The sequence below is a fragment of the Molossus molossus genome, unplaced genomic scaffold (assembly GCF_014108415.1).
Source record: "Molossus molossus isolate mMolMol1 unplaced genomic scaffold, mMolMol1.p scaffold_m16_p_11, whole genome shotgun sequence".
NCBI classification, from domain to species: Eukaryota; Metazoa; Chordata; class Mammalia; order Chiroptera; family Molossidae; genus Molossus; species Molossus molossus.
The window spans coordinates 101242201-101266723 of NW_023425346.1; the positions used below are offsets into that span (position 1 = coordinate 101242201).

The following is a 24523-nucleotide window of genomic DNA, read 5'->3' on the forward strand; positions in this document are numbered from 1 at the left end:
GGCTCAGTGGTTGAGCGTTGACCCATGCACCAAGAGGTCACGGGTTCAATTCCCAGTCAGGGCACATGCCCAGATTGTGGGCTAAATCCCCAGTGGGGGCATGCAGGAGGTGGCCGATCGATGTTCTCTCTCATCAATGTTTCTATCTCTCTCTCCCTCTCCCTTCCTCTTTCTCTACAATCAATAAAGGAAAAAAAAAAGAATGTTACCAAAGCAGTGCTTTATAGTTCACTGGTTTTTGCCTTTTGTCCCTGTCACCCTAAGCCTGGATTTCAGGCATGGAGCAGCAGAATACCTTCTAGGCATTGTCCTTTGAAGTAAACTTTTTGTTCCAGGCGGAATTTTTCCATTTGCTCTGCTGAAGAGAAGTTCAATTCTCGAGATACTGCCTTGCATTTGAGAATTTTCTTGGGAACACGGGCTAGTAAAGAAAAAGAAATATTGAAGCCATTCTAAATTAAAACCACATCATTATGATGCTTCAAGTTTCTGGAAGCTGATTTAGAGAACCCATTGGTAATAGAATTACACTTTTTAATTAAAGAGGTCCCCAATTGGTCAAGTGTATTTGACTGAAAGATCATCAAGGCACATCAGATTTAGTGTATTTAAGGGCCTTACCTAGCTACTCTCATCAGGAAAGGGGCTGAATGGGCACCTACTCTGTTCTGTTGGTTTGAACGCCTTAGTTTTTCTTTTATTTCAGAAAGATAAAAATGCAGATTTTATTTTGGAAAAAAAAAGCTGAGATCTTAGTTTATATCTTTGGGTATGTTCTAATGCTAACATTTTAACACAAAGTGGGTTTTGGGAAGTGGGAGACAAAAACTTAAGAAGAAACTAGAAATCTCAATAACACATGGATTAACATGCTGTGCTTCCAGGGCTCACTCTTCTGTTAGGTCTGCATTGACTTAACTCCCTGATGCTTAGGCCCTGTGCACCAGTCATCACAGACCTGTACAGACAAAGGTTTAGAAAGTACCTTCATGCTCCACTCCAGGGACTGACAGGTCTTCTGTTCCTTGCCAGAGTATCTTCCCTGTTTCAGCATCCCGCAGGTTCATCCAATTTCTGATCAAATATATTGAGGAAAAATAAGGCACTGAAAGTGACTCCTTCTTTGTACTTGGCCTAACTGCTGAGTGCTATGCAAGCAAATAAGATTATATAGGAGAGTCCATAAGACATGTAAAGGAAGAAGCATAAAACCCGGAGGAGATATTTTCATCTACAACACAAGAACCCAAAGACTGTACACACCCAAAGAAAGAGGTAAAAAATGAACAGTGCAAATTAAAAATTTTCCAATCGAATCTTACCAGCCAAGATAAAAGATCTAAAGCAACAGATATGAGAAGTATCCCGGGAAACGGGATATCACCATACAGTGGAGATCTCAGTCCATAGGTTCTACTCACAAGTCCAGAGCTCTCAGGTAGCTTTTTAGTGGCCTGCTCTTTAATATGAGAAGTGAGCCAAGGATCACCAGAAACTCAAGAAAGCATTGACTATGAAGACAGACCAAAACAAAGAGAAAAAAGCAACTTAGAGGAAAAAGAGACTACAAAGGAAGATATAAATTTTTTAAATGGAGCATTAAAAACAAATAAACAGCCCTGGCCAGTTTGGCTCAGCAGTTAGAGCATCAGCCCATGGACCAAAGGATCTCAGGTTCAATTCTGGTCAAGGGCACATACCTGAGTCGCAGATTCAATCCCTGGCCCTGGTCGAGGTTGTGCAGGAGGCAACCAATCGATGTGTCTCTCTCACAGCGATGTGTTTTTTTCTCTTTCTCCCTATCTCCCTCCCTCCCTCTCTTTCACTCTATCTAAAAAAGTCAACGGAAAAATATCCTTGGGTAAGGATTAACAACAACAACAAAGATGAAATTCATAGAATGTGCTTCTATGGAAAGTAGAATTATACAATTAGGGGAAACGTGGGGGTTAAATTAGTGAGAAATACAGAAAATCTAAGCAAATAAGTAAAAATCAAGACATCAGGGTAAAAAGTCAAAGGCAGTACTGGAAGTAAGCAGTGGTCACGGTAACCTACGTGGCTTCACTGCAAAGGGTGTTGACATAGTCATAATAATAAAAGCAGACTACAGATCCAATACAGAGATCCTGGGAGGCTAGAGGAAAAAGAGTAAGTGTGGTCAGGTGTAAACTGTTGAGAAAGAACATAGTGGGAAGTCAATAACGCCTAGAGCAAGAATATTAAGATATAGCCACAATGTGCTATTTAAAAACATCAAGATAAATACCAAATAAATCAGCTAGAAAGAGTTGAAAATAGTTTTCTCTGGGGAGTAGAAAATAGGAGTGGGAGGACATGGAATGCTGCTCTTCATCAGAAACCGGGGAGAACCATGACTCACAATAATGTACACATCAAACTTTGATAAAAATAAAGATTAAATTTAAAAAAGATAGACCCAAGTTTTTTTTTTGTTGTTGTTTGCTTATTTTAAACACAATGGAGAAATCATTAAAAGAAAAGAAAATTAATATTATCCATGCACGGAGGCTAAGTATGAGAAAGATGGTTAATATTTGTAAAGAGACTTAGCTTCAGATAAGTACAGTTGATATAGCTCATGTTTTTTTTTTTTTTTCCTGTCTGGCAACCAAATCCTCTTCCCAACAGCATGTTGCAGCTTCCTTTCCCCAGTTGGGAGGCAATGACTGCTTTGCACTATGGCAACTAGAATATCCAGAATCATCTTTCCTGGCCCTGGTGTAGCTGGAGGCAAGCCCATGACCTAGGCTTGGACACCTGGGTACCTAGTTCTGGGGCTCTGAAACTGTAGTCACATAGGCCTTGAGGAAAAGCCAGCAGTTCAGGGTGCGGCAGCAGGTGGTGCCAACTTGACCTTTCCTGCAGTGTGGCCATTGTTGCAGGCCCTGGTTCTCCACTGCCAGTCAGTTTTCAAAGCCCCAGAGAGCCTTTGAACCTTTCCCATTGTTTGGGTAGCTTACAGTGGAGCCCTGAACAACACAGTTCTTTAGAATCATTATGCATGTAATAGTACTACATTTAACCCTCTGGAGAGATTCTTTCTGTATTCTGCTGCTATATAAGAAAAGTCACAAAAGATAACCAAAGGTTATCCAGCAGAGTGCCTTGAATGTGATGGGTACACTGGCTTCCTGTGCCCTCAACCTGCTTGTGCACTGTTCCCCCACTTAAGCTTCCCACTGCTTTGAAGTTGTGTTGGCTGTGCTACTCTCTGCCTGTGTGTACAATCCTAAAAAACTCTCTTCTGTGCGTATTATATTGCTGGTACTACTGCTCTTCTACACCTAGGTGGTTTTCTCTCCTCTGCTTCATATTTCTAAGCTCCACTTTTCTAAAACAACTAAATTCAAAAGCAAGTCAAAAGTACACATATTTGCTTAGCTCATGTCTTACAATCAAATTACTACAAATATGCTTACCCATTTTGGGGTCTCCATGTTAAGAGAAAGCTTCCCCAACTGGAGAAATAAGATAATAGATATTACTACTCTAGCAAGTCCACTCTGAGCTCAGATCTAAACACAACAGCCTTAGATATTTAAGCCCAAGGTTTTCAGAAGACACAATACTCACTTGACCTCCTCTGTATATGCTTTTCATTCTTTCTCTACAGACAGTCTCTTATATACCAACACAGCCACAATGGCACCAGCCTTTCTTTCTTTTTCTTTTTTATTAACCCTCACCTGAGGATATTTTTTCATTGATTTTTCTTTTACATAGAGTGGGAAGGAAGGAAGGAGGGAGAGGAAGGGAGTGAGGGAGTGAGAGGGAGAGAGGAGAGAGGGGAGAGAGAGAGAGAAACACTGATGTGAGAGAGACACATCAATTGGTCAATTGGTTACCTACCACATGACCCTGACCAAGCCGGGGATCGAACCCACAACTGAGGTACATGCCCTTGACCAGGAATTGAACCTGAGATTCTTTGGTCTGTGGGCTGATGCTCTTCCACTGAGCAAAGCTAGCCAGGGCAACATCAGACTTTCTTAAATGACAAAATTAAAATTACTTCTAAAATTCCAGACTCACACCAAGTGGGGCATTCCAGCAAAACTACTACAATTAAAGCCTTGGAGAAGGGGCTCCCCTGACAAAACAACAGCTGGATCAGACCTAGCAGCTTTCAGAAAAACATTACTGCCACTGGCCCAGGTTAGCAAAGAAAAGCCTCAATAAATAATTCAAAATTAAAGAAATAAAAACAGAGCTCCATCCAACGGTGATGGGACAGAGACTACTTAGAGCCCCTCCAAGTTCTATAATTTTAGGGGTGAAAAGGAAGGCTCTTAGTTCATGGTGGAGATGTAGCCATTTGGGAACAGCTTTATAAATCACAAAAATACAAATCCATGATAGCCTATTAGTAAAAAGAAATAAAAATTATTGAGGTAGGTGTCTTAAAATAATAGTAAGAAAAGCTGGTCCTCTAAAGAGGAAGCATATTTGGCTCAAAATGTTGGAAATGAAAAGTAAGCTTTGATGGTTGGTCATCATCTGGTTAAAAACATTTTTGTTTTAATAGCCTTTTGCCAATGAGATTTTTCAGAGAAAAAAAGCCCGAGTTTTAAGACTCAAAGGTCAAGTCACTTCCAATCTTGAGAGAGGAGAGGATTAGGTGGACAAGCTTTAAGAAGAGGGCTGGAGGACTATTTATAAATATTACCTTCTGGGTCAGTCAGGTCTTACATGACCAGACTACCTGGCGTCCATCACCCAGAATGCCTGACCAACAGATAAGCATCTAGGACGAACTAAGAATGCAGAACTGATTAGTTTCAAGGATGTGACTTTACTATAAGAACTTGTAACTTTCCTTTCTTCTTCAGAACACTTCTGGGTTTTTGCTTAATTGTATTTCCAAACTCTAAGACCTTTGAATAAATCTTTGTTTATTTCTTTAAAAAAAAAAAAGCTCCCTTGTGATTTATGCACAGTACAAGCACAAAGGCACACTCCTTGACTGTGGGATGCCTCAGATCAGAGGAGAGCTGTCCTTGGTGGCCTCTTATTTGCAACCAAGCAGACAAAAGAAGCACTCTCATATGTAAAAATAAGAACATTTTATAAATACACTTCAGAGCTGAAACAATAAACTCCAGAGCAAAATCAATAGTTTGTAAACTGTCAAGCCTTAGGATAGATTTTAAAAAAGAAAGCAGATGAAGATAAACATTATGGAAGAATAAGAGGCACTTGGCTCACCACGGAAGGTTACATAAGTCCTCTTATGTTTTAAACAATAGATGTGATCTGGTTCAGTCCAGGGCAGGAGCTGGGGACAGACCTGCAGCAGAGAAGGCATTCATGGAGGAGGTGGTGGTGGTGAAGTGGAAAGAGAAGATTTGGGGTATGGAAGAAACCAGTTAGATGAATGGGGTACTAGGTAAATTTCTTCTAGAGATGTGAATGCAGGAATTGGAATACGGATTTAAAATATTTTGTGCCACCTAGAAGCATTTTGGAATGAGCACACTGGCTCTTGGAGTCTTAATTAGTTTTAGATGGAAATGGTCAACATCAATTCTTTTGTGAGGATATTCCTTCCACTGATTTTTTTAGGGAGAGAGGGGGAGAGAAAGAGAGACATCGATGTGAGAGAGGTACACTGATTGCCTCCCACATGTGCCTGACAGGGCTGGGGATTGAACCTGCAACCCAGGTATGAACCCCTGACCGGGAATCGAACCTGAGACCTTTCAGTGCACAGGCCGATGCTCCAACCACAGATCCTTATTGTCCAGGGCAACATCACTTTTTTTTTTTTTAATCCTCATCTGAGGACACTTTTCCATTGATTTTCAGACAGAGTGGGAGGGGAGAGAGGGAGAGAAACATTGATGTGATAGACACATCGATTGATTGCCCCCCCATGACTCCAACCAGGGCCGGAGATGGAACTGCAACTGAGGCCCGTGCTCTTGACTGGAATTGAACCCAAGACCCTTTGGTCCATGGGCAACGCTCTAACTGCTGAGCCAAACCAGCCAGGGCAACATCAATTTTTATATATTAAACAGAACAGATCCACTTTGCATGCCTGTTACCTCAATGGCCAGTTGAGGGAGGAGGAAAGAATGAAGGAGATTAGGGGAGGGGAAGAATGTAGAGAGAGGGAACGTGGAAGGCAAAGATGGGAAAGAGGAAAGAAACACAGAACACACACAGACGGAGAGAGAGAAAGACATAAGGGAGGGAGTGAAAGAAAAAAAAGATATTCAGGAAAAGAGACAAAGAGAACCAAGAGACAGGAAAGAAGGGAACAAAAAGGAAGAGCTCGGGAAGTTTAGAGATCAGATTCCAGTTTTTCCTACTTTAATACTGGATTATAAGAGTTTTCTTGGTTACTGGTTTTCATTGAATGGTTTGGAATTGATGGGAAGAGGAGGAAGACTGTGCACAACTGTTTAGTCCCTCTGAAAATGCTAACTGGCTGATTCATAGTTTCCTTAATTTATCATTTAAACTGTGGTACTTTTGAGAATGAAAGAGGGTGCTAACTGGACAGCACACTTAAATGAGTTGGTTCATATAAAGTGTCTAGAACAGTGCCTGGGTATTGAGTAAGCAGTGTGTTAGCTATTATTTTTTATTTTTAATCCTCATCTGAGAACATTTTTTCATTTTTTTTTTTTTGTTGTTGTTGTTCAGTTAGAGTGGGAGGGAGAAAGAGGCAGAGAGAGAGAGAGAGAGAGAGAGAGAGAAACATCGACATGAAAGGGACACATCGAGTGGCTGCCACCCGCATGACCCAACCAGGGCCGGGGACAAACTGCAGCTGAGATACGTGCCCTTAGCGGGAACCGAACCCGGGTCTCTCTGGACCGCAGGCTGACGCTCTTAACCGCTGAGCCAAACCGGCCAGGGCTGTTAGCTATTATTATTATTATTATTATTTCTTTATCATCTTTCTATCAGCTTCCTGATGGTTTTCCTTGCTTCTGTTTTTGCCTCCTCCTCCAATCCATTCTCCTCACAGAAGGAAGTGGTTTCTTTAAACTGTAAATTAGATGCCAACCTCCATTTTCCTTTGCACTTAAAAAAAATTGAGTTCCTTCCACAGTTCACAAGTCCCCCCAGTCAAAATGCTCTAGCCACAATGGACTCCTTTCTTTCTCCAACACACTAGAGTCTCTCCTGCCTCAGATGCCAGCCCAAGTGCTTTTGCCTTTAACTCTTCACACCCTCAGATCCTGCCTGTGGCACCTTCTCAGAGACTCTTGAGACCACTAGGTCTACAGTGGTCTCTGAATCCTGATCTGCCTGACTCCTCAGAAAATCACTAGAAAACAATGATTCACTCCCCCTTCTTCACCACTGGCACTTGCTATTAAGATAGCTCTCTTAAGGTATTCTCTCTCTTTTATACTGTTGATACGGTAATCTCACAACTAATTTCTCTCCTTCAATCTCTAGTCCATTGTTTTATAAGTGTGGTGTGATGATCTTGTTAAAAATGTTGTTTCTAAGGCTTCATCTCAGACCTATTTAATTAGAATCTCACCAGGGGCCTGGGAATGCTCATTTTGAAAAGCAACTCTTATGTGCAATAATGTTGAAGAATCACTTGTCTAGTCTTTTTTTTTATTTTTTTATTCTCACCAAGGACACTTTTCCACTTTTTGTTCAGATAGAGTAGGAGGGAGAGAGAAGAAGAGAGAGAGAGAGAAACATCGACGTGAAAGGGACACATCAAGTGGCTGCCCCCCACACAACCCAACCAGGGCCAGGGACAAACTGCAACTGTGGTACATGCCCTTAGCGGGAACCAAACCCAGGTCTCTCTGGACCACAGGCTGATGCTCCAACCGCTGAGCAAACCAGCCAGCGCCACTTGTCTAGTCTTTATAATCTAATACATTATGTCTAGAATTACATTCCTAAAATACAAACTGGATCATAACATCACTTAGAAAACCCTCAAAAGATTTTCATTGTTCAGAGAAAACTTTCTAACTTCTTAGCTTAGCACTTAAAGTTCTTCATATTGTGTCACAAACATCTCTCCCATCTCCCTTTCCGCTTCACACCCCTTGTTATACCTCACTCTCATCTAGGCACAGTGACTTCACCATGCCCTCATGCTCCTCTGTGTGCTCTGGGCAACTCGGACACTTGTCTGAAGTCTCTCACTAGAAGAGTCAGCAAAATCAAAAGAGTTGATTTGCCTTTTGGAGACCCAATCAAATGTTATGATCACCACACAAGGCCACACCAGACAAGCTGATAGATGGAGGTGGGAAGAAACTTTACTTTAGAGGACCCCTGTGGGGACAACTGTAACAGAGGAAAAGTAACACAGACACGGTAATTATCACAGGCAGAGGTTGGCTACAGTTTCTCCAGATGTGCCAACTGCAGAGCAAAGCCATCTATATCATCTCAAGAAAATCTCTCTAAAATACATCAAGTGTGACTAGTCCACTTCCACCACTGAGAGAAGGAAACACGCTTTGTCTTTTTTATATAATGCCATAAACTCTGCGCAGCAAAACTTGTTCCAACAAATAGCAGTTTCTCATTGTATGATGGGACTAAGAGAAAAGCAATAATGCAGAAATGTTAAGTGCCCTAAAAAGTTACAAAGCTGAGAAGTAACAGCCCAGGATTTGGACTGCTGGTCAGACTGTGAAGCTCAAACTTCTCCCTCTGTCTCCTGCTGCCTCCTGCCCCATGATAAGGAAAAAGCAACAGTAAAACAACCACCCTGTTCTTCCTGCTCTGCCTTCATCCTTCTTATCCTTTCCTCCAAAGATTAAAGTTCACCCTTGTTTCTAGTATACATTTTAAAATTACCGTGTGTTTTTCTTAATGAAATAAATTATTTGTAAAGAGACCCAGAAAAACTAAGTCTGAAACATGTCTATAGACACCCAACTGCTCAAACCAATGGCAACTCTGATTTCAGTCATAGGTCCATGAAAGTGATTCACAGGGAAAATATAGCTTTTAATCCTTTCAGCCATTAGCAGTTCTGTCTCCCTTAGTTTGCTCATTCTTATATATCCTGAGTTTTATGGTCATTGGATGGTGTAGAGTTGAAGACAAATATTAGGTAATGGAAGAGGAATATAAGTTTTTAACAACAGATTAAAAGAAAACTTTTGTATTCAGGGAAGAAAATCAGTCAAAAAATGTGCAAGGAGAAATAAATGTGCTATGTGTCAGGTAAGCCATGATTCATGCTTACTAGAAACACAAACACTAGAAGCATTCTTTTTAAAGTCAGAAGTAGTACAGAGAACACATTATTCTGGAGGTACTAGGCAATATAACTATAAGAGAAAGAAATAAGAAATATAAAAATTGGAAAAGAGAAAGTAAATTATCATTATTTGCAACAAGCGACACGATGCCTGGAAAACCCAGAAGAAATGAAAAGCTGTAAATAATAAAGAAGTAAGATTGATGGGCTCAAAATTAATATACAAAAGGTAATATGTCGCCCTGGCCGGTTTGGCTCAGCAGTTAGAGTATCGGCCTGTGGACCAAGGAATCCCAGGTTCGAGTCTGGCCAAGGGCATGTACCTTTGGTTGCGGTTTGTCCCCGGCCCTGGATGGGGTCATGCGGGTGGCAACCACTTGATGTGTCTCTCTCAGATCAATGTTTCTCTCTCTCCCCCGCCCACTCTGTCTGAAGATAAGTGTAAAAATATCCTCGGGTGAGGATTAAAAAAAAAAAAGTAATATGTCTTGTATATTAGAAATATCAGAAAATGTAGTAAAATAAAAAAATTCATTTGCAAAAGCAACAAAAAAGTTAAACACTTAGCCCTGGCCGGTTTGTATCAGCAGTTAGAGCGTCAGCCTGTGGTCCCGAGAGACCTGGGTTCGGTTCCCGTTAAGGGCATGTACCTCGGTTGCAGTTTGTCCCCGGCCCTGGTTGGGTCATACGGGTGGCAGCTACTCGATGTGTCCCTTTCATGTCGATGTTTCTCTTTCTCTCTCTCTCTCTCTCTCTCACTCTATCTGAACAAAAAAATGGAAAAGTGTCCTCGGGTGAGGATGAAAAAAAAAGTTAAACACTTAGAAATAAACGTATATAAGTTGTAAGCTCTATCAGAAAAACTTTAAATGCTACTGAGAGACACACAAAAAAACTTAAATAAATGGAAAGGTACATCCTAATTCTGAATAGAAAAAAAATAATGTCATACTCCATAAATTAATGCAATGTAAAATTGTAAAAAATGTAAATTTAATGCAATCCAAATAAATGTAACTATAGAATTTTTTGAAAACCTGATAAACTGATTCTAAAGTACATATAGAAAGTATGAGAATCATCAGGGAAATTCTGAAAAAAAAAAAAAAGAGTAACAAGAAATAAGTTAACAAATATATACTTCCAGATATTAAAACTTACAAAGGCATAGTAATTAAAATAGTGTGTAATGATGAATGTGATGAGACAGATCAATAGAAGAGAATATAAAGTTCACCTAGAAAACAAAATCATAGGGAATTTAGTACATGTTAATAGGGACAATTTAAATCTGTGGCATAAAGATGAACTATTAATTAAATAGTGTTGAAAAAAAAGGGTAGCCATCTAGAGAAATTAAATTAAATCTCTACCTCACTCCTCCCATTAAAATGTATTTCAGCTAGATCAGATTTTAAAAAGGAAGAATGGAAGGGAGGGTGGGAGAGAAGGAGGGAGAGAGAGAAGATGGGAGGGAGGGAGAGGAAGGCAGGTGGGATAGAGGAGAAAATTACTAAGGGAAAATGTAAGAATCTTTCTCATAATCTGGGAATGGGAAAGGTCTAATGACAAAAAATCCAGAAGTCTTTAGTTTAGAGGAAGTCTCTTCCTTCTCTGACCAAACTTGCAGAATGCAGAAGTCTTACTTCAGTGCTACTGTGACATTGTCGTATTCCTTCCACTTAAAGCCTGCAGAGGCTCCCTACTTCTTTTAGTATATAATTTATTCCTCCCTCTGATTAAAACAAAACAAAACATTACTCTAGTTTTTAAACTGGAAAAATTTTTTGGCCGAGGGAGACTTAGTTTTCACTGCATAACCTTTAAAAAAAATTTTTTTTCTTTATTGATATGAGTGAGAGAAAAACATCGATGAGAGAGAACATCGATTGGTTGCCTCCTGCACGCCCTCCACTGGGGATCGGGCCCACAACCTGGGCATGTGCCCTGACCAGGAATCAAACTGGTGACCTCTTGGTGCATGGGTCAATGCTCAAGCACTGAGCCACACTGGCTCGGCTGTATAACCTTTTATAGTGTTCGAAAAAACTTTAAATCTGTCCATTAACTTAAAATAAAAGCATAAATAACTGATAAAGATTATTTCTTAATTATTAACTGAAGACAGGCCTACGTTTTCATATCCCAGGTCACTTAAATTTCTTTCTCTCATCGGAAGCTTTTTAGGGATGATTCGATCTTGGGTTCCTTATTACTCTAATATACAGTAAACCCTCTTCCTGCAGGAGAGGATTCCAGCAATGTCTGTTGAATTTGATTAGATTAATCTTTGTGGCAGCTTCCGCCATGCTAACTTGGGCGTCACTGGTTTTATTTCACAGCAGACAGAGGCGTGAGTCTTTTTTAAACAGAGGCAGAATTACCAGGCCACATATTTGAACCTCCTGGCTAAAACAGACAATATAATCCTACCTCCAAAAACGATTCAACAATTAAAAATCAATGTCCACTTGCCAAATGGCCCCTCCCCAATGCCTATTTCTTATCTTTTTCCTCTGTTTGATTTTTTAGTACTGCTCCTCTAACACTTCCCTTTATTCTGAACTCTCATAGTGCTTTTAGCAGGCATTCTGTGTACTAGTTACTGACTCCCTAATGTGATTATAGACTTCTTGAGGGCAGAGGTGTTTCCTCTCATTAAATTGATAGCAAAAGCAAGAAATCTTTGGCTGTAAGTTTCTGGCATTTGGTCATGTCAATCAGTAACTTTTCCACTGTACCAAAAGTATTTAGCAAAAATTTTCCTTTTTCTTTTGGGTAATATGGCTAAGAAGGATGAACAATTATTAGAAATTATTAGATTTGAGATGCTCTATATAGGACAGTCAATATTATTATTTTTTTCTTTTTTATCCTCACCTGAGGACATTTTTTTTGCATTTATCTTCAAATAGAGTGGGAGGGAGAGGAGGAGGAAGAGAGAGAGAGAGAAACATCGATGTGAGAGAGACACATCGACTGGTTGCCACCCACATGACCCCAACCGGGGCCAGGGACGAACTGCAACCGAGGTACGTGCCCTTAGCGGGAAATGAACCTGGGACCAAACCGGCCAGGGCAATATTAATTTTTTATAGGGTATATTTTCTTAGGAAGAATTTTCATTTTAGAATTGTTTGAATTAAGGCAAAAAAGACAAATTTTTAATTGGTATTTTATTTTTTATTCTACTTTGTAAAGTCCCAATTAATTTACATCTTTTTCATGGCTCTTATTAAGAGGTATCTTAGAGCAGCGATTTTCAGTGTGTTGAAAGAATTTTTATCCTGTATTTTATTTTACTTTTTTTTCCCCACAAGAATTTTTAAACATGCTATACCTGACTATTTAGTCAGGGACAGTGACCTCTTTTTCCTAGATTATCAAATAAAAAATGACAACAGCCAACACAACAATAGCCATCTGGTGTGAACGAATTAATATTATACCTGTTTTTTTTTTGTCAGATCAGCAAAAAAATATATTTTTTGGTGTGCTGCAGAATCTAGTAATTAGCTTGTATGTGCCATGAGATCAAAAAGGTTGAAAATTGCTATCTTATAGTTATTGTACAGTTCTTATTTATCTAGCACTTGATTCTTATTTTCAGTCTATTTAAAAAATAATCAGATTTGAGAAATATCCTTTCCTGTCATTTTAAGAACAGTTTAGAATTATAAACTTTGGCAAATGGAAATCACTTAAAGATGCTTCAAAGTCGTCCTGGCTGGTTTGGCTCAGGGGTTAGAGCATCGGCTCGCGGACAACCACTCGATGCGTCTCTCTCATATTGATGTTTTCTTTCTTTCTCTTCCTCCCTCTCTCCCACCCACTCTATCTGAAGATAGATGCAAAAATGTCCTCAGGTGAGGATGAAAAAAAAAAAGATGCTACAAAGTCAAAACGGGGGCACATTCCTAAAGCTGTGCCAGAGAAGCCAAGATCATCAGCTCTGTTATCACGAAACTTGACCAGATGCAAAAGAATCATTTTTAAATGGGATATTATTATAAATAAATAGCAGAGCCAGGCTCGTTTATATTTTCTCCTACTTTTAGGGATTTGCTAGTTTTAAAACATAACTGAGTACATCTATTTGCTGGTCATCTGAATGTACACATTTAGCTAGAAAAAGGTACATCTAAGATTCTGTTAAGAGCCCAGAGAGAGAATGCTTTTTTTATGCAGGTGAATTTAATTTTAGCAATTTAAAACAGTCATGTGAAAATACAGTTTTTTTTTTTGGTAAATTAAATGATTTACAAAGCTCTGCAGGAATTTACTGTTTTAAAGGTACCAAATGAGTTATCTAATAAATGGAAAAACTTTTCTCTAATATTAACATTTGAAGTCCTAATTTTAGAGTTGTAAGTGAATTTCTGTAACTGTGATTTCTTAAGGCTGGGCGTAGCCACGATAAGTCTTCATTGTGATAGGGAAGAAGAATTCCAGTCATGTTAGATGATAGCAACTTCTAAAAATTATATACCATTTAGACACATTCACATTACAGATACCAAACCCCCTAAAAAGCCATAACTCAATTAGTCACACCACTGTAATATCTTTCCCTACCAAACAAGACCTCTCTCTTAAAAAATCTTTTGAGGCCTGTGGTCCAGAGAGACCCGGGTTCGGTTCCCGCTAAGGGCACGTACCTTGGTTGCAGTTTGTCCCTGGCCCTGGTTGGGTCGTGTGGGTGGCAACCACTTGATGTTTCCCTTTCACATTGATGTTTCTTTCTCTCTCTCTCCCTCCCACTCTACCTGAACAAAAATATCGAAAAATGTCCTCAGGTGAGGATAAAAAAAAAAAAAAAAAAATTCGCCCTGGCCAGTTTGGCTCAGCGGTTAGAGCGTTGGCCTGCGGTCCTGAGAGACCTGGGTTCGGTTCCCACTAAGGGCGCGTACCTCGGTTGCAGTTTGTCCCTAGCCCTGGTCGGTTGTGCGGGTGGCAGCCACTCGATGTGTTCCTTTCACATCGATGTTTCTCTCTCTCTCTCTGTTCCTCTCTCTCCCTCCCATTCTACCTGAACAAAAAAATGGAAAAATGTCCTCGGGTGAGGATAAAAAAAAAAAAAAAATCTTTTGATGTCTTCATAAAGTTATCTTTTTTCCTTTTTTTAAAGCCAAAGACTCTGAAATGCATCACTGTCATATCACTGGCACATTATAATAAGTATACACTTTCAATATTACCTCAAGCAAGGGCCAAGATCTACCGGAAACAACTTCTAAGGCATCACTAACTTTATTTGATTAAGAGAATCTGAAATTCTATGCTATATTAATAATTGCTGGCAGAGATGGCTGCTGTCAATTTGCTCCTGATACATTATTTTCCTTTGTCTCAGTCAGAGCCACAGGGGATGGTGACAGGGTTTGCTATTGACTTGTAACAACAGCAGAGGTTATGGATTCCCTCCCCTGCCTAATCTGACTCCTGGGTCTTCCCCTGGAAACCATAAAACTGGAGACAGAACATACCAAACAGGACGAGTAATCTGCTATTCCACGAAACTCTCAGTTGGCTACTTGGGGAACATGGAAATATCAGTCAGAAGGAACAAAAGGAAATTTTGTAGAGCTGGCTTTTGTAAGAAAGTTCACTAGCTTCCTTGTTATCTTTTGCTCTTTGCTCAACATATCATTTCTTTTAATACAGATCTACTGAGTCTGATCATAAATAATATAACTGAAAATAGCTGACTGGTTACCTGACTGTTTTGCATGGTTATGCGCCAAATGAACTCTCAGGGTAATGCTAGAACATATGTTATCCAGGTAGAACAGTAGTTATTGGTATTGTATCAATGTCCATTTCTGATTTTGATAATATACTATGGCCATATAAGATGTTATTATTGAAGGACAATGGATGAAGAACACATGGGAACTCACTGTACCATTTTACAACTACTTATGACCTAAAATTATTTCAAAATGAAGTTTAAAAATTAAAAAACAGACAAAGACACCCATATGTACATCTACACTACTAGTTTCTAAGACAACATTTAGGACCGTAAAGCTACGCTTTTCTTTATGGCCTTCAAAATCCCATCGTTGTTTTACTTATGTTTAAACCTTATCATTTAGGTTTTTCCTTCATAATATCAGAATAAAAGATATTCCAGTAATAAAATAAAATTGTCAATAGGGAAATTAGGCAAACAGAGGTCAGGAGGGGGTTTCTTGTCCTCTTTTGACTGAGAGTTTATTTCTCACCCTGAAAATTACAAGAATTACAAGGTTTCAAGGTGGGGAGAAGATGCTGAAGAGTTCATAGTTGTGGAGACAGCTGCTGAGTTACAAATAGGCAGTGGTGGTTTTGAACCAGAGTAACTAGAAAAATAATGGTATTTTATAAAAAATTAAGAAATTTAGAGAGAAAATTAATTCTATTTTAGAGAGGAGAGGAAAAGTATTGATAACAGTCTGGTGAAGGAGGATGCTAACTGGGAGGCCCTTCAAGAACCTTAAGGATAAAATTAAAAATAAATAAAAATAAATAAAAAAGAAGTTAATATAGAACATGCAGATGGCAGAGGTGGAAAGTACACTAAAGTATACTTCAGACTACAATAATCAGTGTGGCCCTGGCTGGTTTGGTTCAGTGGTTAGAGTGTCAGCCTGCGGGCCAGAGAGTCCCGGGTTTGGTTTGCAGACTGATACACTAGCAGACCTAGCAGTAACCCCAGCATATATTAAGACTTTAATATATGCTAAATTCCAAATCAGTGAAAAAAAAAAGATTATTTCATGTTCCTTACTATAATATACTCCAATTAGCCTCAAGAGTTAGAATATAAATAAAATACAGGTGAATATTTATATGAACTACTAATGAGGAAGGCCTCTTTAAGCAGAAAAGCAAAAGAAGAAATCATAAAAAGAATAAAGCACATATAATTTCATAGAAGAAGTTCAAATCTGAGTGGTTTTAGCAGAGAGGGAGGACACTAGGGTTGGGAACAGAGATAAAAAGAGACTGGTTTTGCCCTGGCTGATTTGGCTCAGCGGTTAGAGCACTGGCCTGCTCTAACCTGGGTTTGGTTCCTGCTAAGGGCATGTTACCTCAGTTGTAGTTTGTCCCCGGCCCTGGCTGGGTCCTGCGGGTGGCAGCCACTCAATGTGTCCCTTTCATGTCGATGTTTCTCTCTCTCTTTCTCTCTCTCTCTTCCTCTCTCTCCCTCCCACTCTATCTGAACAAAAAAACGAACAAATGTCCTTGGGTGAGGATAAAAAAAAAAGAGAGACTGGTTTATTCAAATGGTTTTAAATTTTTACAAGAAGAATATATTTGTACATTACCTGAATTAATTAAATTTAATTTAAAAATATTTCAGAAAATAAAAACACGCCCGGCCAGTGTGGCTCAGTGGATTGAGCGTCCTCCTGTGGACTGAGAGATCCTGATTTGATTTCCGGTCAGTCAGGGCACAGGTCTGGGTTTCAGGCTGGATTTCCAGTAGGGAGTGTGCAGGAGGCAGCTGATTGATGTTTCTATCTCTCCCTTCCTCTCTCGCTAAAAAAAAAAAAAAATTAAAAAAAAAAGAAAAACACAGAATACCTTCTATATTTCAAAGTCATACAGTTAAACCACATGAAAAACTAGAAAAATATTTATAATACAACAAGCAAAAAGGCAAGGTCTTTACTATATAAGGAACACTTACATAAGAAAAAGATAAACCGGTTCAAAAGAACACTACCCAAAACATAGGGGTAACACAAATTATCACCTAAGTGGCCCCCTGAGCCTGGCCCTTACGGTAGGTAAGGAAGAAAGAGCTGCTCTCCCCAGGGTTCCTAGAGAAACCTGGTCTCGTTGGGGGTGAGTCAGGTTTCAGTGAGGGAGGCAGATGGAAGGGAGGCTCAGTGAAAAGCTCCAGGAGGAAGGGAATTTTGTTTAGAATGAAAAGGGGCTTTCAGCCCTGGCCGGTTTGGTTCAGCGGTTAGAGGATCGGCCTGTGGTCCGTAAGACCCGGGTTCAGTTCCTGCTAAGGGCACATACCTCGGTTGCAGTTTGTCCCCGGCCCTGGTTGGTTGTGCGGGTGGCAACCACTCGATGTGTCCCTTTCACGTCGATGTTTCTCTCTCTCTCTCTCTCTCTCTCTCTCTGTTCCTCTCTCTCCCTCCCACTCTACCTGAACAAAAGGTGGAAAAATGTCCTCGGGTGAGGATGATAAAAAAAAAAAAAAAAGGAGCTTTCTGACAGGGTGGTCCTGGGGAGAATTGGGTGGAGTAAAATGCAAGGAGAGAACATCAGAAAGGACTAGTGCCTAGAGGAGCCTGCATTTTGGGAAGTACAGGAAATTCACAGAAATGAGAATCATGGAGTCACTTATAGCCTATTCTCATGGTTTCCAATTTTGGCAAAATTATTTTGGTGCCAAAATTGCTTGAGGGCTTTGTCTCTTTGGGCATTGACCTTCATGACTACCCCCTACCTTCCTTTCCAGTCAGTCACCAAGTCCTGCTATTTCTTCCATTGAAATGCATTTTCACGTTGTTGTTTTTTTGCCAATCCAATCTGCAAACTACTGCCAAACTATTGTTTCTAAAATATCAGTTGGATCATGTCACCTTCCTGCTCAAACACCTCTCAATGCTTTCTACAGTCACAGGATCAAGTGCAGATACAAACCATTGTCTGACACCCTTAACTATGAGGTGTCTTCAGTTCACCTCAAAAACCACCTGCTCCAGCCATAGTGGTTCAATCACTGACCTGTCCTTATAAAAAAGTGACACTGTCCCTTGAAACCTTACTTTATGATTTTCCTAAGCCTGATGCACACCTGAAACATCCTTTCCTTTTTGCTTCTCCATATTCTAGCATTTTTCATATTAAGTTTCAGTCCATTTCCTCCTGCTGGTAACCAGTATACAATGTGGTTAAAGCACAGGCCTGGAGTTTCACAGCCCTGATTATAATTATGGCTCTGCCATTTAATAGTTTCGTGACCTTGGGCTTAGTTTAAGGCTTAGTTTGTAACTCCAAATTGTAATAAATACTTATATGATTTTTTAAAAAATCGTCACCCGAGGATATTTGTCCATTTATCTTTAGATAGAGTGAGAGGGAGGGAGGGAGGGAGGGAGGGAGGGAGGGAGGGAGGGAGGAAGGAAGGAAGGAAGGAAGGAAGGAAGGAAGGAAGGAAGGAAGGAAGGAAGGAAGGAAAGGAAGGAAGGAAGGAAGGAAGGAAGGAAGGAAGGAAGGAAAGGAAGAAAGGAAGAAAGGAAGAAAGGAAGAAAGGAAGAAAGGAAGAAAGGAAGAAAGAAAGAAAGAAAGAAAGAAAGAAAGAAGCATTGACATGAGAGAGACGCATCAATTGGTTGCCTTCCACACGACCCTGACCAGGGCCGGGGACGAACCACAACCAAGGTACATCCCTTGACTGGAATCGAAACCACAACTCTTTAGTCCACGGGCCGATGCTCTAACCACTGAGCAAAATGGCCAGGGCTACTTATATGATTTTTGTGAAGATTCTACGAGAATTAATGTATGCAAAACTATACATACACAGTAAGTACTTACTAGATTAATATTAATATTATTGTCAAAATCACTCTTTTCTCTGAGTGTAAAGTCTTTCTTGTGTGCACTGCTATTTTCTTACATTTAAACTTTTTTTTTAAATCCTCACCCGAGGATATTTTTCCATTTATCATCATATAGAGTGTGAGGAAGAGAGAGAGGGAGGGACATCGATGTGAGAGACACACTGACTGATTGCCTCCTACATGACCCCAACTAGGGCCAGGGACCAAACCGAAACCTAGGTATGTGCCCTTGACCAGAACCGAATCAGCGACTCTTTGATCTGAGGGCTGACACTCCAACCGCTGAGTCAAACCAGCCAAGGCACATTTGATCTTTTTATATTTAGGACTCGTTTCCTAGTACTTTATACATTTCATCTCATTAACATTTGGTGTGCCAAAGCCCTGTATATGGTGCTTTATATACACAAAACCCCATGAGTTAGGCATTGTTACCTTTATTACATTACTTTCTGGGTGGGAAAATTAAGTTTTTCAGATATTAAAAACTTAACCTAATATTAAACAGCTAGTTAACAGTGGGATGAAGATGCAGGTGAATTTCTGATCGACTAAGTTTTAAGATTGAAATTGCCTGGGATTTCTATGGATGATCACTGAGCAGCCCTAGTGAGCCAGTTCTGTCATCCTTCGCTTACCTGGAGAGCTCCCTCAGGGAGAACTGATCACTGTCACTAGATCTGGCTTCAACATCACTCTCCAAACAGCCAGAGCCCATGCTTTCCTCCAGGGAGTGCCATGACTTTCAGAAAGAAAGCACACTAGAAGCCCCATGCTTTGTTACAAGAGAGAAGAAGATCATGTCCAAAGTGAGAATTCATGCCATCAGGCTTCAAAAACAAAAAACAGGTTTCCATCAGCAAAAAGCATTCTTTATATTCCTTTAGTTTTCTGAGGAAAAGACAAAGAGAGGCTCTTAATAGAAAGAGCCAAGCCTCTGAGTACAAAAGAGGCCAACTTTTCCCAAAGGTAACATTTAAAAGAGTGTGAATCTTAAGAGTCAGAAAGACAAAACCCAAAAGGGCATGGGAAGGACAGACCCCACAACTATTTATTCTTTACTCTGATCTATTTATTCCATGAGAGTACAACAACACACAACTAAAATTTTTTTGTAAATTTGAACACAAAAATGAGCCACTCTATTAACAGATACTGCAATTATGTTTACATACTGATTTCTTGCGGCATCATCACACCTTAGGCCTCTTTATAAATCTATAGTTTCCCAACTAAAAAATCATGGCCTCTGAGCTAAACCCACAAATTTTATCTTGCTAACTCTCATACTGATTTGGCTGATAAAGTTTAAACAACTACTCCAAAACAGCCAAACAAACAAACAAAAAACTAACAGCCATAAAACAAAACAACAAAAAGCAAACTTCTCATGTCCGAGAGAGTTAAAGGCTTAAAGGGTAAAAAACAACAGGATTATCTACTTAGGAAATAAACATGCCTCCCCTGCTCTACTGTCTCTAACCACCTAGGATGCTTTGGAGGTCAGAGGAGTGTAATATACATCCCCATCAGCAGGGGACAGCCCACTGTCTGCCTTTGGAAAATCTGGCTGTGCATTCTCTAAGGCTCAGTATATGAAATTCCCTCAGCTGGGAGGCTGGGATTCTGAGGTTTTCCCTTTGTTCATCCATATGGAGTTTCCTCAAAAAATTAAAAATTGAACTGCCATTTGCCCCAGTGATCCCACTTCTAGGAATATATCCTAAGAAGCCTGAAACACCAATCAGAAAGAATATATGTACCCCTATGTTGTGTGTCACAGTAGCACTATTTACAATTATTAAGATCTGAAAACAGCCCAAGTGTCCATCAATAGATGAGTGGATAAAAAAGCTGTGGTACATATATACAACGGAACATTATGCAGCTATAACAAAGAAAGATCTCATATCCTTTGAGATGACATGGAGTGACCTGGAGAGTATTATGCTAAGCGAAATAAGCCAATCAGAGAAAGACAAATACCACATGATCTCTCTTATTTGTGGAATATATAATGAACAAAAAAAGCTGATGAACAAAACAGACCTGGAGACTTAGAAAAGAGTATGTATGGTTCAGACTGACAAACCTCAGAGGAGAGAGGCAGCAGGGAGGGATGAGATAAACCAAAGAACTTATATGCATGTATGGATAACCAATGGACACAGACAACAATGCTTGATGGGGGGCGGGATAGGGAGGAGGGTATCTTCAGGGAAAAAGGAGAAACATCTGTAACAAAAATAAATTAATAAAAAAAAATAACTAAAAAAATATTCCAACACTTTTTGTTATTCTCTCCTACAGGTCAAAAACAGATTACATGAATCAGACTAATTAATATTGTTAAGATGTCAATACTTCCCAAACTGACTTACAGATTCAACTTAAGCCTTATCAAAATCCCAGCTGGCTTTTTTGCAGAAATTGACAAACCGATTCTAAAACTCATATGGAAATCAAGGGACTCAGAATAGCCAAAAAATCTTAAGAGAACAGAATTGGATGACTCATACCTCCTGATTTCAAAACTTACTAGCTCTGGCTGGGTGGCTCAGTTGGTTGGAGCATTGTCCCATATACCAAAAGGTTGCAGGTTCCATTACCAATCAGGGTACATAACTAGGTTGCAGGTTCGATCCCCAGTTGGGAGGCAACCAATCTCTCTCTCTCTCTTCTTCTCTCTAAACATATCCTCAGATGAGAATTTTTAAAAACTTACTACAAAGCTATGATAATTAAGTCCGGCCGGTGTGGCTCAGTGGTTGAGTGTCAACCCATGCACCAAGAGGTCACCAGTTCGATTCCAAGTTGGAACACATGCCCAGGTTGTGGCCCTGGTCCCCAGTTGGGGGCATGCAGGAGACGGCCAATCGATGTTCTCTCTCATTGATGTTTCTATCTTTCTCTCCCTTTCCCTTCCTCTCTCTTTGAAATCAATAAAGGGGAAAAATTTAATAAAAAAAAAAGATAGTGTGGTACTGGCATACATATATATATATATATATATATATATTCAATGAAACAGAATTCAGAGTCCATAAATAAACCTTACATTATGGTTAACTGATTTTCGACAAGGGTGCCAAGACAATTCAGTGGGAGAAAGAATAGTCTTTTTTGAACAAAAGATGCTGGAACAACCAATATCTACATGCAAAAAATAAAGCTGGACCCCCAACTCTCACACTATACATAAAAGTTAGCTCAAAAAAGGATCATAGATACAAATATAAGTGCAAAAATTATAAAACTCTTAGGGAAAAAATAGGAGTAACTCTTTGTGACCTTCTGTTAGGCAAAGTTTTTTTAAGATATGATAGACAATGAAAACACAAATGACAAAGGAGAAAATAAATTGGACTTCATCAAAATAAAAAAAAACTCTTTATGCTTTAAAGGACACCATCAAGAAAGTGGAAAGACAAACCACAGAATGGAGATATTTTAAAATCATACATCTGATAAGGGAATTGTATCCAGACTATACAAAGAACTCTTACAACTTAATAATAAAACAATCCAAATAAAGAATGGGCAAGAATCTGGACAGACATTTCTCCAAAGATATACAAATAGTTAATAAACACACGAAAAGATGCTCAAATCATTAGTTGTCAGGGAAATGCAAAACCACAAGAGAAGGTACCACTTTACATCCTCTAGAATGGGTATTGTCAAAAAGACACAATAAAATATGTTGAAAATGTAGAGAAACTGGAACCTTCATACACTGCTGGTGGAGATGTAAAACGGTGCAGCCACTTTGGAAGAGTCTGCAGCACCTCATAAGATTTAAACACAGAGTGACCATACGACCCTGTTATTTCACTCCAAGGTATATGCCCAAGAGAAATGAAAACATGTTCACACAAAAATTTGTACATAAATGTACATATCAGTATTACTCAAAATATCCCAAAAATGTAGAAACAACCCAAATGCTCATCAACTAATGAATGAATAAATAAAATGTGGTATTATCCACACAATGGACTATTATTTGGAATTAAAAAGGAATTAGGTACTGATATATGCTACGACATAGATAAACCCTGAAAATACTATCTCAAGTGAAAGGAGCCAGTCACAAAAGACCACATATTCTATGATTCCATTTATATAAAATATCCAGAATAGACAAATCTATAGAGACAGAAGTTAGATTAATGACTTCCCAGGGCTGGGGTGGAAGGGTAGGGGAAATGGGGAATAATTGCTAGTGGATCTAAGGTTTCTTTTTGGGGTGATGAAATGCCCTAAAAGACTGTGTTGATGGTTGCAGAACATTGTGCATATAGTGAAAACCAATGAATTGTACATTTCAAATGGGTGAACTGTATGGTATGGTGGATTATATTTCAATAAAACTGTTATATACATTTATTTATTTTTAAATTGTCAGCTTATAGATGGTATTTAAAAAAATTTTTTTCTTTATTGATTTTACAGAGAGAGGAAGGGAGAGGGAGCAAGAGATAGAAACATCAATGAGAGAGAACACTGATTACCCGCCTCCTGCATGATCCTCACTGGGGATTGGGCCCACAACCTGGGTATGTGCCCTGACCAGGAATTGAACCAGTGACCTCTTTTGTGCATGGGTCGATGCTCAACCACTGAGCCATACCGGCCGGGCTGTTATATGTTATATAAATTCAAAAAGAATTATAGAGATATCAAGAAAAGTGCTTCAAAATTAACAAAAGGGTCATAAAATATTTCAAAAGGCAAAAATTTAATAAAAATCAGAGAGACAATTACTAAGCATGTGAAAAGGGAGTCTGTAAGAATACAGAGGATCTAGCCCAAAGATAAAATGTATTCTTGGTCTGGATCTATTCTAAAAACCAAAACCCAAAAACACATTATATGCCAATTATACCTCAATAAAACTGAAAAACAAGAATAAAAACAGCATGCTAGAGTGAATCTAACACAACCTGTTTCACCTTTTTTGCAGTTTTATTTTGTAAATGACAAAAAAAGTCTGGTCTGCATATGGACTCTGTAGATATATGAAAGCTTAATAGTAGTTATTTTTCATGCCCAAATACACCTTCCACTCTAATGTTTTCTAAACCACTGCTTTAATAATAATAATAAAGAAACAGAATTAGGCTATCAAATCTATTACAGCTATCAGTGAAATCCATCATTCATTTGTATAGTATCTTAAAGTTTATAAATCACTTTTACACTATTATCTCAGCTGACCCACTTGGAGCAGGTATCATTTGTCCTTTTAAAAATGAAGAAACACCCTCAGAGATATTAACAGACTTATTTAAAGCCTCATAACTAGTGAGAGGTAGAGATAGATTAAAACCCAGGCCATGCTCTACTAAGCCACCTTCTAAGTTTATGAAGAAATCCCTCTTTTGTATAGAGTATTCCTTTATTTTAATTTTTTCTTGGTGAATTTTCTCTCATATATATATATATATATATATATATATATATATATATATTTAATCCTCACTTGAGGATATGTTTTCCATTGATTTTTTTTTTAAGAGAGAGTAGAAGGGAGAGAAGGTGGGGGTGGAGAGAGAGAGGAAAAGCATGTGAGAGAGATACATCAATTGGTTGCCTCCCACATGTGCTCCAAGTAGGGCCGGGGATCAAACCTGCAACCCAGGTTTATGCCCTTTACCGGGAATCAAACCCAAGACCCTTTGGTCCTCTTAACTACCGACCCACATGGGCCAGGGCACAT

At 39.2% G+C, this 24523-nt stretch overlaps 1 protein-coding gene across 3 annotated transcripts in view; it reads right to left on the minus strand.

Moving 5' to 3' along the window:
- Nucleotides 1-24523, minus strand: part of PDE6D (phosphodiesterase 6D) — a 49244-nt gene that overhangs the window by 3421 nt on the left and 21300 nt on the right. For all 3 annotated transcript variants that reach the window (XM_036254851.1, XM_036254853.1, XM_036254852.1), the window contains 2 exons: nt 986-1074; nt 296-421 (listed from right to left, as the gene is read on the minus strand). In XM_036254851.1, coding sequence (XP_036110744.1) covers nt 296-421; nt 986-1074 — 215 coding nt within the window. The remainder of the gene's footprint in view (nt 1-295; nt 422-985; nt 1075-24523) is intronic.